This window comes from Pavona decussata, unplaced genomic scaffold (assembly GCF_977016875.1).
Source record: "Pavona decussata unplaced genomic scaffold, jaPavDecu1.1 SCAFFOLD_156, whole genome shotgun sequence".
Lineage (NCBI taxonomy): Eukaryota > Metazoa > Cnidaria > Anthozoa > Scleractinia > Agariciidae > Pavona > Pavona decussata.
Genome location: NW_028145568.1, coordinates 4,533,387 through 4,549,125, shown reverse-complemented (window position 1 = coordinate 4,549,125; position 15,739 = coordinate 4,533,387). Strand labels below are relative to the sequence as shown.

General features: G+C 36.7%; 2 protein-coding genes across 2 annotated transcripts in view; one reads left to right on the top strand and one right to left on the bottom strand.

Moving 5' to 3' along the window:
• Positions 1-2,610: 2,610 nt before the first annotated feature.
• LOC146465439 (RIB43A-like with coiled-coils protein 2) lies at positions 2,611-7,073 on the top strand. The gene is made up of 6 exons (XM_085128774.1): positions 2,611-2,865; positions 3,134-3,215; positions 3,904-4,186; positions 5,059-5,467; positions 5,926-6,092; positions 6,720-7,073. The coding sequence occupies exons 1-6, from the start codon at positions 2,749-2,751 to the stop codon at positions 6,799-6,801; spliced, it is 1,140 nt and encodes a 379-aa protein (XP_084984900.1). The 5' UTR covers positions 2,611-2,748; the 3' UTR covers positions 6,802-7,073.
• A 1,064-nt stretch (positions 7,074-8,137) lies between these two features.
• The window catches only part of LOC146465438 (histone deacetylase 11-like), a 29,503-nt gene continuing 21,901 nt past the window's right edge, over positions 8,138-15,739 (bottom strand). Inside the window, exons 13-14 of the mRNA XM_085128772.1 lie at positions 12,554-12,635; positions 8,138-10,969 (exon numbers count right to left, since the gene is read on the bottom strand). Of these exons, the coding sequence (XP_084984898.1) occupies positions 10,902-10,969; positions 12,554-12,635 (150 nt within the window). The 3' untranslated portion in view covers positions 8,138-10,901. The remainder of the gene's footprint in view (positions 10,970-12,553; positions 12,636-15,739) is intronic.

The window sequence follows — 15,739 nt, the reverse complement described above, 5'->3', positions numbered from 1 at the left end:
GAACTATTGGTAGCTTAGAAACTACTATTGTTCTAACACTAAGGAAAAACTGCATGGCTTGCGGTGAATTATCTTAATCACATCGGGTAGTCTCACTTTATTTTGAAGTTATTTCGGTAATAGTTTCAAACAGGGAGGATTTCTATTCACCTGCAAGTAAACATATAAATCATTTAGTCATACATGACGTCTAAAGTCTTTTTCGCACGTAAGGAAGAAATGACTGAATTTATTTTTTCTCAGTTGATTGTTTAACATAACACATAAGGCAAGAGGTTTTTGTTTTTGAATAAAAAAAAAGCTATTGAAAGAAAATTGCTTTTACTTTGCCTTTCTTGTATCTAGTTTTCTCCGCTGAAGCGAAAAAGCTATCCTGAATAAATATGGCGTTATAGCTGTTAAAGGAGTTCAGTTTACTCAAGATATTCTAAGCTGACATTTGTGAACAAACCCACTTTTTGTTGATTCAACTCAAAAAAAAAAAAAAAAAAAACTCAAGGAAAGGTTTCAACTGGAAGATTGACATCAGCAGTTCTCAGAGATGTATGCTATCAAATTAAATTGAATTTCTTTGCGTTTCGGTGAGCTTTGCCTTCGGTTGCATTGCTGATCGGGTGACCTTTTTTTTTTCAAAATACTGAAATATCCTGCCAAATCAATACTCCAGAGGTGTAGCCTCCTCCCCTCCCCCCCCCCCCCCCTAACCCCACTAGAAATCAGAAATCTGGAGAGTTTTTCTTTGGTGCCACTGTCTCCAACCCCTCCCCCCAAATGGCCCATATCAACCGACCTGCTCCGCCCCCACCTTCAAATCTTCACCCAACTTCCCAGAAAAGCGACATTTCCCGTGGTTTCTATAAACGTTGCAACAGATTGGGTCAAGATGCCCAAAAATGCACTCAGGGACGTGACATGAAAAAGACAACGCGATTATTTTTTTATTTTGAGAAAATTTGGGATAAAAATCTTTGTTTATTGAAGAGAAGTGATCCAAAATCGCGTTTATCCAGGAGACTATAAAGTGCGACAATGTTTAATCCAGAAACCTATCGAATAGTTCAACTTTATTCTCTTGACTTTATAATGAATGTTAGTATAAATCTACTAGTGTTCTATCACGAATGCCGTTCTCTGATTGGCTACGCTACTCGCTATCTATTCTGTGATAGATAGTGAGTAGCAATTTTCAACAAAATGGCGGCCGCCTCTTCGCGTTTTCGAAGTGTCTGCGATGAGGAAATAGATAATTTACTTGTTTAGTTTTGAACGACTAGTAGATTTATACTAAAACAATTAGATTATTCGCTCTCGATTTCTATGCGTGATAGTTGATTCGGGCTTCGCCCTCATCAACTATCACGCGATAGAAATCTCGAGCTCATAATCTAATTGTTAATTATTAAATTCTCAGCCTCGGATATTGCATTTCTAGCGTTCTGATTGGTTCACTAAATCTCGGTTATCAGCTCATTTACCGTAGTTTGACCTTATATGGAAAACGAAAGCCCCAGGTGTCGCTAAGCTAATTTTTTTTTCGGCGGGAAACAAAAGTTTCTTTGGAAAAATGTAGCAAAAAAAAAAAAAAAAGGAAAAGAAAGAAATACCAAACAATGCCATCTCAAAATAACAACAATAAAAGCCACAAAGTTCGGTATGACACTATTTAATGGTACGTATCTCTGAACTTTCCTTTAAAATCTTCAAAATTGCAAGATTTTACGATTTTTTAGATCACATAACAACAACAATAACAACCGGTTACCTTCAAAAATTTCAGGATGGCTTGCAAATCCTGGCGGTAAGAGGTTAAAGCCAATCGAAGAAATTTCTCAGGAAGAGCTTCATGCCTGCCTTTATGTTTTTTTCGCTCGGCACCACACAGCAGAACATCTGCTCAAATGTGCACAACTATTACGCTTCTCGATGAGCTGGAACTTCAAAAGCACTTGAATGCTAGTCTCAGAAAGGTTATAATTCGTACATTTAAACGTTTCTTGAATTTTAGATGTCCGACTGTGTCCGATTTTCTTCGCTTTCGATTTTTCATTCAACTCCGTTTGCAAAGCGCTGCGCGTGTCATGTGATCATTTGGTTTCACGCGCTTTGGTCGGAGGTTGCCTCAACATCCGATCGTTTAAATTTGAAAGAAATTTTTTCTTAAAATATAAAAATTCAGTAAACTTCAACAGCAATGTCCAAACGCGGAGAATTTAATAAAACAATTACTCCATTCGCGCTTGTTGGATATGAGATTAGTTATAGCCAACTCGGCGCTTCGCACCTCGTTGGCTATTTACCATCTCATATCCAACGCACGCTCATGGAATAATTGTTAAATATTCTCCCTGAAAATTTCGGCCGTACAGAATGCATATGATAAATGATAGATCAACTTTGAAAATTGGCTTTCAAGTTTTTTGCTTTCATCCTCCAAAAAAAAAATTAAATTAAATAAAAAAATAATAATAATAAATAAATAAGAAAATGGATAAAAAATTGTGGAAGAACTGGAAGAACTAATTCCCAGTCTTCCCTCCTCATTTCCTTTCTAAACCGGTTTAGGACTGAGGCGAGTTAAACTACACGCAAAGCATGATGGTGTTTTTCAGTGTTCCCTTAGCAACCGTACAAAGCGAAGGAACTGATTACAAAAGGCAGCCAACAACACAGTTTGCTGTAGAAACAGCTAAAGAACAGAACATCTAGCTTTATTTTAGCACAGTGAAAAATCTTCAGTGAAAGGCAAAAATGTATAAACTCGATCTTCCGATCGACATGAAGGAGACGGCCGCCATAGAAAGGCGGCGCAATCGAGAATTGCAGCGACAAAGTCGAATTTTCAACGCGCGGGTTCGAACCATTGGGGTAAGGTTTCGGGTCTTCTTTTCTACAAAGTGCTTGTACTGAGCACTGATAACTTAGGGTTAATTATAGTGACATAAAAGTGGCTTAATTTCTTATATATGTCGCTCGTTTATTTTATACAACCCAAGCAATTTTGCACTGATTTTATCGTAAAGTTTTAGCTTCCCATGTTCTCGGTAAATAACCGAACCACCTGTAGGTTGTATGATCGTTCTTCTTGACAATTGCTTCAGAGAGTAAGAGTTTGTAATAATGTTATTTACGTTAGATCGACTTGCAAGCATTGAATGAACAAGTAGATGATCGTACACGACGCGAAGTTGAAGAGCAGAGGCGACATAATGCTTTCGGTAAGGTTCAGTCTGTGTTTATGAGATGTGATTACGCCCAAGGTTCCTTATGACCATTCAGATATCCCCGATTGTTTCAAACTATGTTGTCAAAAGCGATAGGGGCAGTGTTAACGATCGACTGCGATCGCTGTAGAACCGATCAAAATGGAAACAAGATGGAAACAACTGTCAGACGACTGGAGATGATTGAGGCGACCCCTATTCCAAAAGCATCAATTTTCATCGATATCCCAGTGTTCTCTTTCTGAGTTGGCGCCAGCGTTGTTGGATTTAACTTTCCACTGTGCATGATCCCCTTTTGGCATTATTATAAGCATACACTTATATGTAAGCTTATAAAAGTGAATTTAAAATCTGGGCTGCTTTCCATTCAACCAAAATTGTACGTTCCGTGAGAAACAGAACGGCTTTTATATTACATCCATTCGTACCATGGCCAAACTTGCAATCTCATTGGTAGATAACAAATAATTGACATGATGGCGCAAATGATGGGATAAGAAGACAACAAAGTTGAAATGAAAATTTTGTTTAAAAGGAAAGTTGATATTTCCATTTTGACCAGTTGGAACAGAAAAAGGAAGGAACCTCCGAAAGTCGACCATTTGTTTCATTTATTTGTTTGGCTAAATTTGTAACTTGAATTACACTAATACTTTGGCCTCCTTGTTTGCAATGTTTGTAGCTGCTGACATGACGAGGAATGACAAGATCAGTGTCCTGCTTCAGAAGCGTCAGGAACATGACATCCGTGAACTGAACAAGGCAGTAAATGAGTTTCGCCAGTCACACCAACAGCCAGACGGTCGACGCGAGTTTGATCTGAATGATCCTGATGCTTTGAAGAAAGACAAGCCAGCTAGAGTATCAGATGATGACCCACGATGTGGTGTATCTTCACTTCAGAAGTTTGTTGGTGAAGATTTGAATGGCAAGTCCAGAGAAAAGCTACAACAGGAGCAGGCACGGTGAGTGTGGGCAGAATTCTGAGTTAATTAAATTTCTAGCCGTCAATAGCAAGGTTTTTTTCAGAAGGGTGCCCTGAGGCTGATCTTATGGATAGGCTATCAGCTACCTTTGGAAAGAAATTTATTGCAAATTTACCTACAGTCTTATTGAAAATATTTACAGAGATGCCTCCTTTTAATGTCTGGTTAAAAGGTTGTCAGGATAATTAAGTGGCATGAGCTATGAACATAAATCCTTTCAGCCTCCAGTAAAAGTGCCAAAAAGAAGGAAATACTGTAAACTACAGTAGCTTGGAGAAAAGTTAGCAAAAGAATGAATTAACACAGTCAAAAGGCTGAACCACCCAATTAACGTTTGATGACAAATTGACAAATTATACACTGCAGCTTAAGGAGGGTATTAGCTCATTTCCCAAACAATAGCTACTAATTTATAATAATTATCAAAACAAGACTTCAGGTTTCCCTAACAGAGCAAGAAGGAAAGGGAATCAATGACAAATTTTGAATTTCCCAAAAAAGTTCATACCCCCAATTCCTCATAGAAGGTACATAAACAAGTAAAAACTAACGATATAAAGGTCCGATGTTTTGGCGACCTCATGACGTCATTATCAAGGAAAGAATAAATGAAAATTCATTGAAAATTCTGATGAGGAGTGAGGCTCTAAAACCAATGCATCATAGGAAAGTATGAAGAGAAATAATGGAATTTCCCTGGGGGGAGGGGAAGGGATTCACCATTAAGATTGCACGGTGGTCCATGCAAGGTGTGTATCAAAATTTTCTGAATCAACATGCACTTACAAAATTATGTCTTCTGGAGCATTAATAAAGATATTTATGTTGCAAATATGTTTAATAATTTGCAGTGAATGGATGAAACAGCAGACAAATGAGAAGAATCAGGCTGATGCAAATCAGAAGTATGCAGACCACTTACATGAATTAAAAGCCAGGGAAATGGATCAAAGGGCTTGTGAACTTGCACAAGCAGAAGCAGATTGTCGTCGTGCCATCAACATGGCAACTAAAGATATGAATGAAGCTTTAGCCAGAGAGAGACAGGCCAAGGAAGATGCTGAGAAACGGCAGGAGCAGGACGATAACTTTACTGAAATTTCTAATCATGTGTTTGGCGACATGCTTACAGAAAATCCTGATGTAGCTCAGAGTGCGTTCGGACCACACAGGGTGATCACTGATCGTTGGAAGGGAATGAGTCCAGCACAGCTCGCTGAAATAAGGCGCATTCAACAGGCACAGATTGAAGAGAAAGAGGTGAGATACTGTCAGTTGGTAAATGTTACTGTCAGTATGTTTAGGGTTTCCCCTATCGTAGTACCAATAAACAAAGAATCATTCTCTGTTTTTTAAATAGGAAAACTGACTGCTGCACTGGGTAGAGCCCAGTGTAATGACATCACCAGTCCCCGTTTATTCATATAAACACTTGATCATTGTCAATCAATTGTCTTAAAAATGCATGCCTGTTGCCCGTCATAAAAACCCCCTTTTCTTTTGGAGAAAACCTGAACCTTTCTGAATTCAGAACCACTTCACATAAGAACCTTGATGGAGAGTGGTTGAAGAAACAGAAACAAAAATTGTATATTTATACAAACTGTAATACATCTGTAAACTGTAATGTAGTAGTAGATAACTAGAAACACGGAAAAACCGAGTACCAATTGACTACAACTCAGATTGTTTCATTTGTGCTTTCCCTCATTTCACAGAGACTTAAACAGCAAGAAGAGGAACAAGAGAAGGAGTACAACAGACTGCGGCTGACACAAGCCAAGGCAGGAATCCTAGCTGAGCGCAGTATAGAAAGAAAGAAGAAAGAGATTGAAAGAGATCAGGCTGATGAGAACAGAAGGCTATCGGCTGAACAACAAGCAAAGTAAGTTCTTTAAACTGGATAAATTTACAAAGATTTTTCTACGAGCAACTGTCTGTGGTGAAAGCAAAGGAAACTGCTTGTTTTATTGTAGTGAGGACCGAAAATCTGGTTCCTTTGCCTATTCTGATGCACAGTCAATGTTCCTCTTACCAGGCGTAAGGCATGTGTTTCTCAAAACTTCCGAAGAGTTTTTGGGTACAGAAAGTATCTGTTTTTTTAAAAATCCTTGATGTAATGGCTGATTAAGTTTTTTGTGCAAACTAATAATTATAACCCAATTGATATTTGTTGAATCTTATAAAAATTTCAACATTTCTTTTTTTAAAAAAACTTTAGTGTCTTATTAATGGCCATACATGTAATTGTACATGTATAATGAGATTTTCGGGGCCTAAAATATTTGCAGGAATTTTGAGATATGCAAGTCTGATCCTCATTATTATTTCCACCTTTTGACACAACTTTAATTTAATTTGTTTTCCTTTTGATCAGGACTGTTCAAGAAGGTGTTGAATAATAACTATAGATACATTCTGAGGCCTGACTGAACATTAAATATGTACCAAGAAAGGACTCAATAGATTACAATGCTAAATGTAGTTGACCTTATTGTTATTTTCCTTGCAGACTTGAGTACATTGACAAGGAAGTTTACACCAACATTCCAACAGCAGCCTACTTTATGCAGTTTAACACATCTAGCAGATGAAGTATCTTTGACAGACAATGTGAACTTTTTAAATCAATTTGGGAACCAGCATGTGTACATATTGACTTTGACAAGATTTCCGCAAGCTTTTGATACCGTGACAGAATTGTAGATACTCGCAAAGCTTGGGTCTTTGTGACTTCTTTACAGCAAGATGTCTCGACCTTTTAAAGAATTTATTTACATGTAGTCACAAGAAGTTTATTTTAATCGAATGTATCTCTTGACGGTATCATTCATGAATTTAATTAAAAGATTACATCAATGAACAAGTGTGTTGGTGTTTTTATACATGTACTTTATCGTGGTCTATTGCTTTAGTGCTTATATATTAATGTTGGGTGTCTGCAGTGAAATTGCCAAATTCACAGGGTTACTCTTCAGTGCAGTGCCTTCCAAGGGTGAGTGTCAGTGGTGCTTTAGTTCTACAAACTTAGCAATGAAAAACCAATTTGAAAAAAAAAAATGATCTTCATTAATATTCATTGTGAAGTCACTCTCCCAAATTGAAATGCAAGCAAGCAACCTCTGAAAGTGTGAGAATTGGCTATTTGTTATCAAAATGCTTTTTATTAGCGGGAATTTTGTAATTTCCCTGAATTAACATTGGAGGCTGACTGTCCCCAGTTGACTCTGTCATTGGCAACGATGGGGAATGAATCAGGGTTTTTTGGAAAATCTGAGAAAGCAGTGAATAAAACATCCCGGATCCAAGACCTTGCTACCTGATTCATTTGCTAGACCAGAAGCTCTAATACAATTAATTTCCTCAGCTTATCTATTATCATGAAACTGAAGAATTGTCAAGCAAAACTTTAACCAGTTATATGCACGTCATTTCTGTGAATCTAAATTTGACAAAAACAATTTAGGCACTATACTGGATGCTACATGTATAAAACAATAAATTAAACACTAATTTTGACAATATTGATTTAATGCACCATCAACTCTTCAGAAACAGCAAATAGATGTTTAAGAAAGAGAGAAAAGATGAGGTTGCTGTATCCTCCCAACATTCATACTTTTGATTTTGCCATGGATTTATGTGTTGAAAGAGCAACTATTAAATAATAATGTTTGGGAGAATTTGAAACATAGGCTGTCCTTTGGCTTCTATATAGTTCTAAGGAATTCCTCATTTTTTGCCCAACTTTCAAGGATGTTCAGTATGTTTTTTTTATTGTTGTTCCAGAAAATAATAAAAATGGACTTCTGTAAGACAGTAATAAAAATCCATATAAATTTTAAGGTTCAGGAACATGTCAAATAAAATAATGTTTAGTATTTTTATAACCGAGGTGTCAACCACAATGTAGAAACTAAGAAACAGTAATAATATATGTTCAACAGTTTATTTTGTCCATTTTACTTACTGACAATATATACTGAGCTTTAAATTAATACACAGTGAATAAAATTAACAATTAGATTATGAGCTCGAAATTTCTATCGTGTGATAGCTGATGAGGGCGAAGCCTGAATCAACTATCATGCATACAAATCGAGAGCGAATAATCTAATTGTTTTAGTATAAATCTACTAGTCGTTCAAAACTAAACAAGTAAATTATCTATTTCCTCATCGCAGACACTTCGAGAACGTGACAAAGCGGCTGCCATTTTGCGGAAAACTGCTACTCACTATCTATCACAGAATAGATAGAGAAGCGTAGCCAATCAGAGAACGGCATTCGTGATAGAACACTAGTAGATTTATACTAAATAATAATAGAATGCAACAGTTAGTTTTGGTCTACCTGCAGTACTAGAAACAGATGTACCTAAGAGTGCTCTCATAAGATTGCTGGTCTTCTTGGCACTAATTCTTTAAGCTCCAGTATCAATTTACATATTCTCCTAACTGCTCTTCAAATTTTGTATTGTAATAGTTCAAAGAATATTTTGAACATCCTTACGACGATTCCCTCAAATAAAAGTTGTAAAAAATTATTGAACGTACTGTGTATGTTTACTAGTATGCATTATTCCAAAAAATGCAATGAAAAAGATCAGTGAGTGACTGTGCCAGTGAAAGAGCTATGATGCAATATATTAATTCACTTTCAAAAATAACAAAAATAAAAAAAACATACTTATGAGTCTATTTGATCAGTCCATGCCACGTCTGGTGGTAACAGAAATTATACAAAATATTAGATAAACCAGAGCTGAAAAAAAAAGTTATACATGGAAGGTATGAAGCATCAGCAGCAATTAAAGATAAATTTCTTGGCAGTGTTCGCAGTAAGTATCACTATAAAATTTTTATGCCCGTGAGTGGCAGGCAATCTGGTATTTCTAGCGATGATTCATTTTTCCGTCATCGATTTTTTCTAAAAAAATTTAAACATAAAGAGGCCTGATAATAACTATTAAACTAAAGTTAAAACAACAAGGTAAAGACAACAGTCCGCAGTGCTTGTTTAGGAGAAAATAACTATTTCAATAAAAATACACTATGTTTTCAATTTGCATGCGCTAATGAAGGAAGATATATTATGCACAGTAAGAATGTGCAGTGCAATTCAGTGGAATCACCTTAAGTATGTTGATCATAATATTTTATTCCTATGAGCTACTTGTTTGATCTAGTAGTGAGTAGTAATATGTCGTAAGATAGATGCTCATCACCATTGGGGCTTAAAGACAGGGTTAATTTACTGAAAATTCCACATTTGGATAACTAAAGATCAAGAACAGCTTGAGATAGCCTGTGAATATCTGCCTCCAGCTCAGGCAGATGTACACAGGCTAAACTTATAAGAAGGCAGTTTTCAGTTCAGACCAGTTTGCCAAGAAGACCTTGTAGGTGAACATAATATTTTCAATGATTGCCATTATATTATCTTAGAGTGATTTTCAACTGAGTGTAGAAAGAAATTTCGTGTTTGTTTTGGTTTTGCATTACTACGCTCTGCGATTGGTTAACAAAACTTGCGCCACTTTCTCAACCAATGGGAATCCAAACCAAAACCAATTGTGTTTTTGACGCACATATTCTCCTGCACTTGGTGCCAGTTACATGTATTTGCTTCGAATTCTGATTGGCTTGTTGTGAAGTTTACATCTGTTGTGATTGGCCAGGGTAATTACTTTTTAATTGGTTTTGGTTTACAACACTCAATTGAAGCCACTCTATGCCTGCGCCATTTATTTATTAATTTTTACAAACTTAATATATAACAGAAGGGGGCATTTTGAAAACAAACTTAATGTGAGTACAGAGAATAATTATTATGGATTGAAAAAAAAAATCTGCTATGAAAAGAATAAAAAATAAACTCACTTAAATGTTAAGCACAAACAATCCAATTCTGTCACAAACATTGTATACATCTGAACGTAGTGTTTTAGTAGTTTGTGCTTGTTATTTTCTTGTGTTCGTCTTACGCTGCCTAGACTAGCTGTTACAGTAGCTATTTACAGGGCAAGTAAGCTAGCCCTTACTCATCTTATTTTTGAAAATAAACATAAGATTGTTCTGTTTGTAATATGTTCCAACTTTAACTATATCTGACAGTGTCTTGAAGTCATTTAGAGTCATACGACTAACAGTTTACCTTAATTTTAGTTAATTTTCCATCAGCAACGTTCATGGACATTAATTTGGTCTAGTAGGTTTAAACAGTGTAGTTTTAGATATTAAACATAATTTAAGGACAAAAATTAGTGAAATTAAACAATGTTTTGATATCATTACAATATCATTTTCATGTGAAGAATTAAAATTAAAATGTTGACATTAAATATATACCACTTTTTTGGTACGTAACCTATTTATTTTTTCCCTTGAAAATGATATCATGAACGATGATATCAAAACGTTGTGTAATTTTGCCACGAGTGGGTTTAAAGAGAGCTTAAATAGACCAGTTTTGTTTGCTAGTAGACAAGTTAAATTGAAAAATTAAGCTACACTTTTGAAAGCCATCAGAAAATTAACAGATGGAAGTTGTTTTGATTAGAATTGTATAGCCCAAAGAAGATTAATAACTAAATATAATTAATTTTTTTCCTTCTGGATTCCCACTCATCCAATTTCCAATAACAGTGCTTGATTCAGTCCCTCTTCTATTTAATAATTATTAATTTTAGAAATTAGAGATTGTGTTGGAAAGTGTTGTATGTTGTTTGTTTGTCGCTCTTTCCTTTGTTTCCTCTTGGACCTATATGATAATGAAAAGAAAATTAAAATCAAATACCATAAAATTTCTGAATCTAAGTGCCATTTGTCTTTAACCCTTTAACCTTTCTTTTTATTTTCATGTTTTTGAGTTCGCCTTGTTCTGGGTTGATGTTGTAACATAGCGACAGAAACTGTCAACAACAACACATTGTTTTTAAGGACAGCGAGAGACCTTTGTATTTCTTTCTGTGTTTGCATTGATAGTTGGCCCCCCGTGGGGTTACAAGGTCAAATATTCCACATTTTTTGGTCCTTAAACTAGGAAAAATGCATTATGTTGCCAGGCTGTAGCTTGAGAATTTAAGCTGGGAACCTTTTATTGCCCTCCACATTTATGGCACGATATTTCACTACAATTGGCAGAATGTGGGTTGCATGCAATGAATGATTTGTTTTACAGGCAGATATGAACATGTCGCATTTTTAACCTATTTTTTCTTGCATTTAAGTACCTTGAGAGTACAAAGTTTACTAGAAATTGACAGAGAACATTAATGATACTCCTTTAGACCTGCCAATGCCAGAAACCTCTTTAATCAACCGTTGTATCTGGCGTTGTTTGTTTTCAAACATAGGCTATTCTCCTCTTGTACCGAGCGAGTAAAATTATCGTTCGCCGGCGAACAATAAATCAAATAAAAAATGTTAAAGGGTTAATATATTCAAGGTGGTGGGGGGTGGGTGGTTCTTGCTTAAATTCAGAATTTTAGGTAATGTTTAAAAATCGAGCAGGAGTGTTTAAAACCACAAGGCACAGCCGAGTGCCTTTAGACCCGATAAAACAGTGCTGCGAGTTTTTTGAATGGCTTTGAAAACATTCATGGAAAAAAGGCGTGTGTCAAGAGAGTTCATGTAACAATAATGCTTTTGTGAACATTGGAAATTAGCATAAGAGAAAAACACTGCAAACTAATGAGAGTGTTTTATCAGCTGATAAAACACCGCATACTAATAAGGAGGCTTATGGATGTAGTCACTGCGCGTGATGTATTATCAACCATTTGATACCTATAAATGGGCTTATGAATTATTAATAAGTTTTTGACTGTACATACAGTATTCAATAACAATGCACACTTGGGGAAAAATATTAGGCAGTGCCTTACCGCCACCTGGTCCATACAAGAAATGCAATTGTGCAGTCACTATGCAATCTGATTGGTTCCGGCAGACAAAAGGAATTTTTTATCTTTTCCGCGAACCCAGACAGATTTGCTGCATAATTGTTGCAAGACCTGGGACTTGTTTCCTTGCAGAAAAAATAATGTTATATACACTTGCGTAGGTCAGTCTGTATTGGGAAAAGTTGTGCCCTCTGCCTTGAATACAGTCCAAGGCCACAGGCCAATGGCCATACACAATAATTTGGATTTAGTTTTTCCAAATATGGACAGGTCTTCCAGCCAATGAATAACAAATATGTAAATATGGAGGTATATTTCTGGTTAGGTTAATGTATACCAAAATAGAGCCAATTTGAATCAATTCAGATCTCAAAGCCAAAACTGCACTAAACACCCCTGTTGCATTCAGTTATCATTTAAGTACATTCATGAGGTCTTACCAGATTCTGAATAATTACAGCTAATGAGACCTTGCTCTTGCAGGTTAAGGATGGAGTCTGCAATGATCCTAGCTGTCCTTCTCTGAAAACAATTAAATATATAAGCTGCTGCAGAAAAATCAAGTACAAGGTACCACCCCCCCCCCCCCCTTTATTAGACACATTACATTCATTATTTGGTTTCCTTGTAATTGTATTTGTAACTGTGTTGTAAATTGTTATTTATCTTGCCATAACTAACTTAATCAAACTAGTGGTAAAGGATTTTATACAATGAACTGTGTAAAACGCATGTTTTGATTGGTCTAGAGGAGTGTGTGATTAGAGTATAGATGCACGATTAACGTCATCGAGTGGTGTGACCGGTGCACTTGATCAGAGACTAGAGTCCAGCCAGAGTGACTGGTCAACAAAGTTTTGCCTTCAAACTGGAGAGAGCATGCGCGAGGCAGCCGAGTAGACAGCGTGGACAAACTGTCCGCCTAAGCCTTTAGTTTCTGAACACTTTATGGCTGAATCACCCGAGGTTTTGACACAGAAGAGAAGAAATAGGTCTTCCAATTCATCCACCAATTCACCAGATACAAAGAAACCCCGAAGCGAAGAAGATCACGACGGAGGTATCGACGAATCCACCGTAGTGGCACCAAGCATGGCGGAAAAGTTTCAAGATACACTACAAGAAATACTTCAAAAGCTTGAGAAACTCGACACCATCGAGCGGGCGGTAAAAAATCTTGAAGCTACTCTGTTGAATCTAGAAACGAGAACCCAAGCTCTAGAAAGTTTCCAAGCGGGTGCTACAAAAGATATCTCTGACCTGAAAGAGAGTACGAATTTCGCCGAAGAAATGTACAAGACAAAACTCCAAGGCATCAATAAACAGTACGACAACATTAACGCGAAGCTTCTAAACCTGGAGACAGAGAACCAGACGCTAAACAATACAATAAAAGAGCTGGAAACCAAGAACCTGTACTTGAGGCGTACTCCCGGCGGGAGAACATTAAGTTTGAAAACATTAACGAATTCGAAGATGGCAGCAATAAAGAGGACGCCAAGCAGGTCCTCCGTAACTTTATGGATATCGAGTTGGGTTACATGGACGCGATGACAGTGGAATTCCAAAGAGTTCACCGACTGGGAAAAAAGAAAGAGAATGAGCCAAGACCTATCCTTGCCAGATTTTTGAGGTTCAAAGACTGCGAAAAGATTCTATCACTGGGAAGGCGCCTGAAAGACAGCAACTACAAGATGTACCAAGACCTACCACGCGAAATCGTCCAGAGGAGGAAAAAGCAAATGCCCATTTTCAAGAAAGCGAAGGAAAATAAAATTCCTGCGGCCTTCAGTAAGGCGCAACCAGATAAACTTTTCGTTAGAGGTAAGCTGTGGCCAGTAGGAAAAGCCTTAGAACTCTAAAGTAATCGGTAATAAGCATTGTTATTTCGGTCAATGTCAGCCGACTTAGGAAAACACTTGTTTATCTTAAGTGCATAAATTTTCTTTATTATATTGCTTCGTGTTTTCTTTCAAAATATTCAGTTTTAATAACGGCTTATGCGGACGACATCCTGATTATAAACAACAGGCACCGACGCCGCGCATCCTAAAAGCGAAGTTTTATTGCACTTTAGTAAGCTATAAGTCTTTGTTGTTGTTGTTTTTCTTTTTTTTCTCTGTTTAAGGCGTTCTTTTGTCGATTTTCTTAGCTAAAACGCCAAGCCTCACTGCAAAAACTATTTTGTTTTGTGTGTGTTTATATGTGACTGTGATTTTTTTTTTAGCCACTGGTCTCGAAAATTTATTCCGCATGATATTTTGCATATTGAATTGTGCGCTTATTTAAGCTCTTGGTCTCTCGCATGGGTCACGCATCTTGATCTATACTACATTTCTTCAAAATTTGTGCACTAAATGGAAGCTCTCCTCTTGGAGAGGTTTTGAAACGAAAAGAAATTTTCAACTGCCATCGAAGTAAAAAGCTCTCGATATGTATGCTACAAGAAGTACATTGCACGGAAAACAATATTCATTTGTGGACCGCTGAATGGGGATATAAAGCCCTTTTCAGCTGTTGCACAAGCAACAAAGCAGGCGCATGCATCCTTTTTAATAACAATTTTGATTTAGAAATCATGAAAACATGCTCAGATCCTAATGGGCGCTTCATTATCTGCGACATCAAAGCAAACGGTAAAATGATCACTCTTTGTAACCTTTACGCACCAAATGACGACAAACCTGATTTCTTCAGAGATATATCTACTTATCTACGCGAGTTTCAATGCGACAAAATAATTATAGGCGGAGACTTTAATTTAGTACTGGATATTACGAAGGATAAGAGAGGAGGCCGTCCCACCACACATAAGAATTCTCTTAAAGAGGTTAAAGAAATTTGCGAGACCTGGGATGTTATTGATATATGGAGAACACTAAACCCAGAGGAAGAAAGATTCACTTGGCGTCAAAAGAACCCTAATATTCAATGCAGGCTTGATTTTTTCCTAGCGAGCCAGAGTTTAATGGGCAATATCAACACTGCAGACATTGTCCCTGGATATAAAACCGATCATTCAATGATAACTATGGAAATCACAACCAATTTTAACCCCAGGGGCCCAGGTCTCTGGAAATTAAACACATCTTTCCTGTCCGAAGACAATTATGTTAGCAAAATTAAAGATATTATTGAACAAACAAAAGATGAATATGCAAATGATCCTTATGTTGGTCCCTCTCTCCTATGGGAGATGATAAAATTAAAAGTGAGAGAAACATCACTAATTTATGCACGACAAAGGAAAAAAGAAAGGACCCATCAAGAAGAGGAAATTGAAAAGAATATAGCTTCGCTAGAAAGAGAACTGGAGGGTGAAAACATTAGTGAATTACAACGAGGAAAGGTCTTAGATATGCTGAAAATCAAAAAAGAGCAACAAGAAAAAATTTTAGAATATCGAACAAAAGGCGCCATTTTAAGATCACAGTGCTGATGGTACAATGAGGGTGAGAAAAATAACAAATATTTTCTCAATCTCGAGAAACGACACTATAAACAAGGAACAATAAACCAGCTCAAAACAACGCAGTTAACTGGCGTGCAGGATCCACACATAGCCAACCGCTTTTTTCCAAAAGAGAATAATGTACACCTATCGCAGGAAGAACAATTTTCGTGCG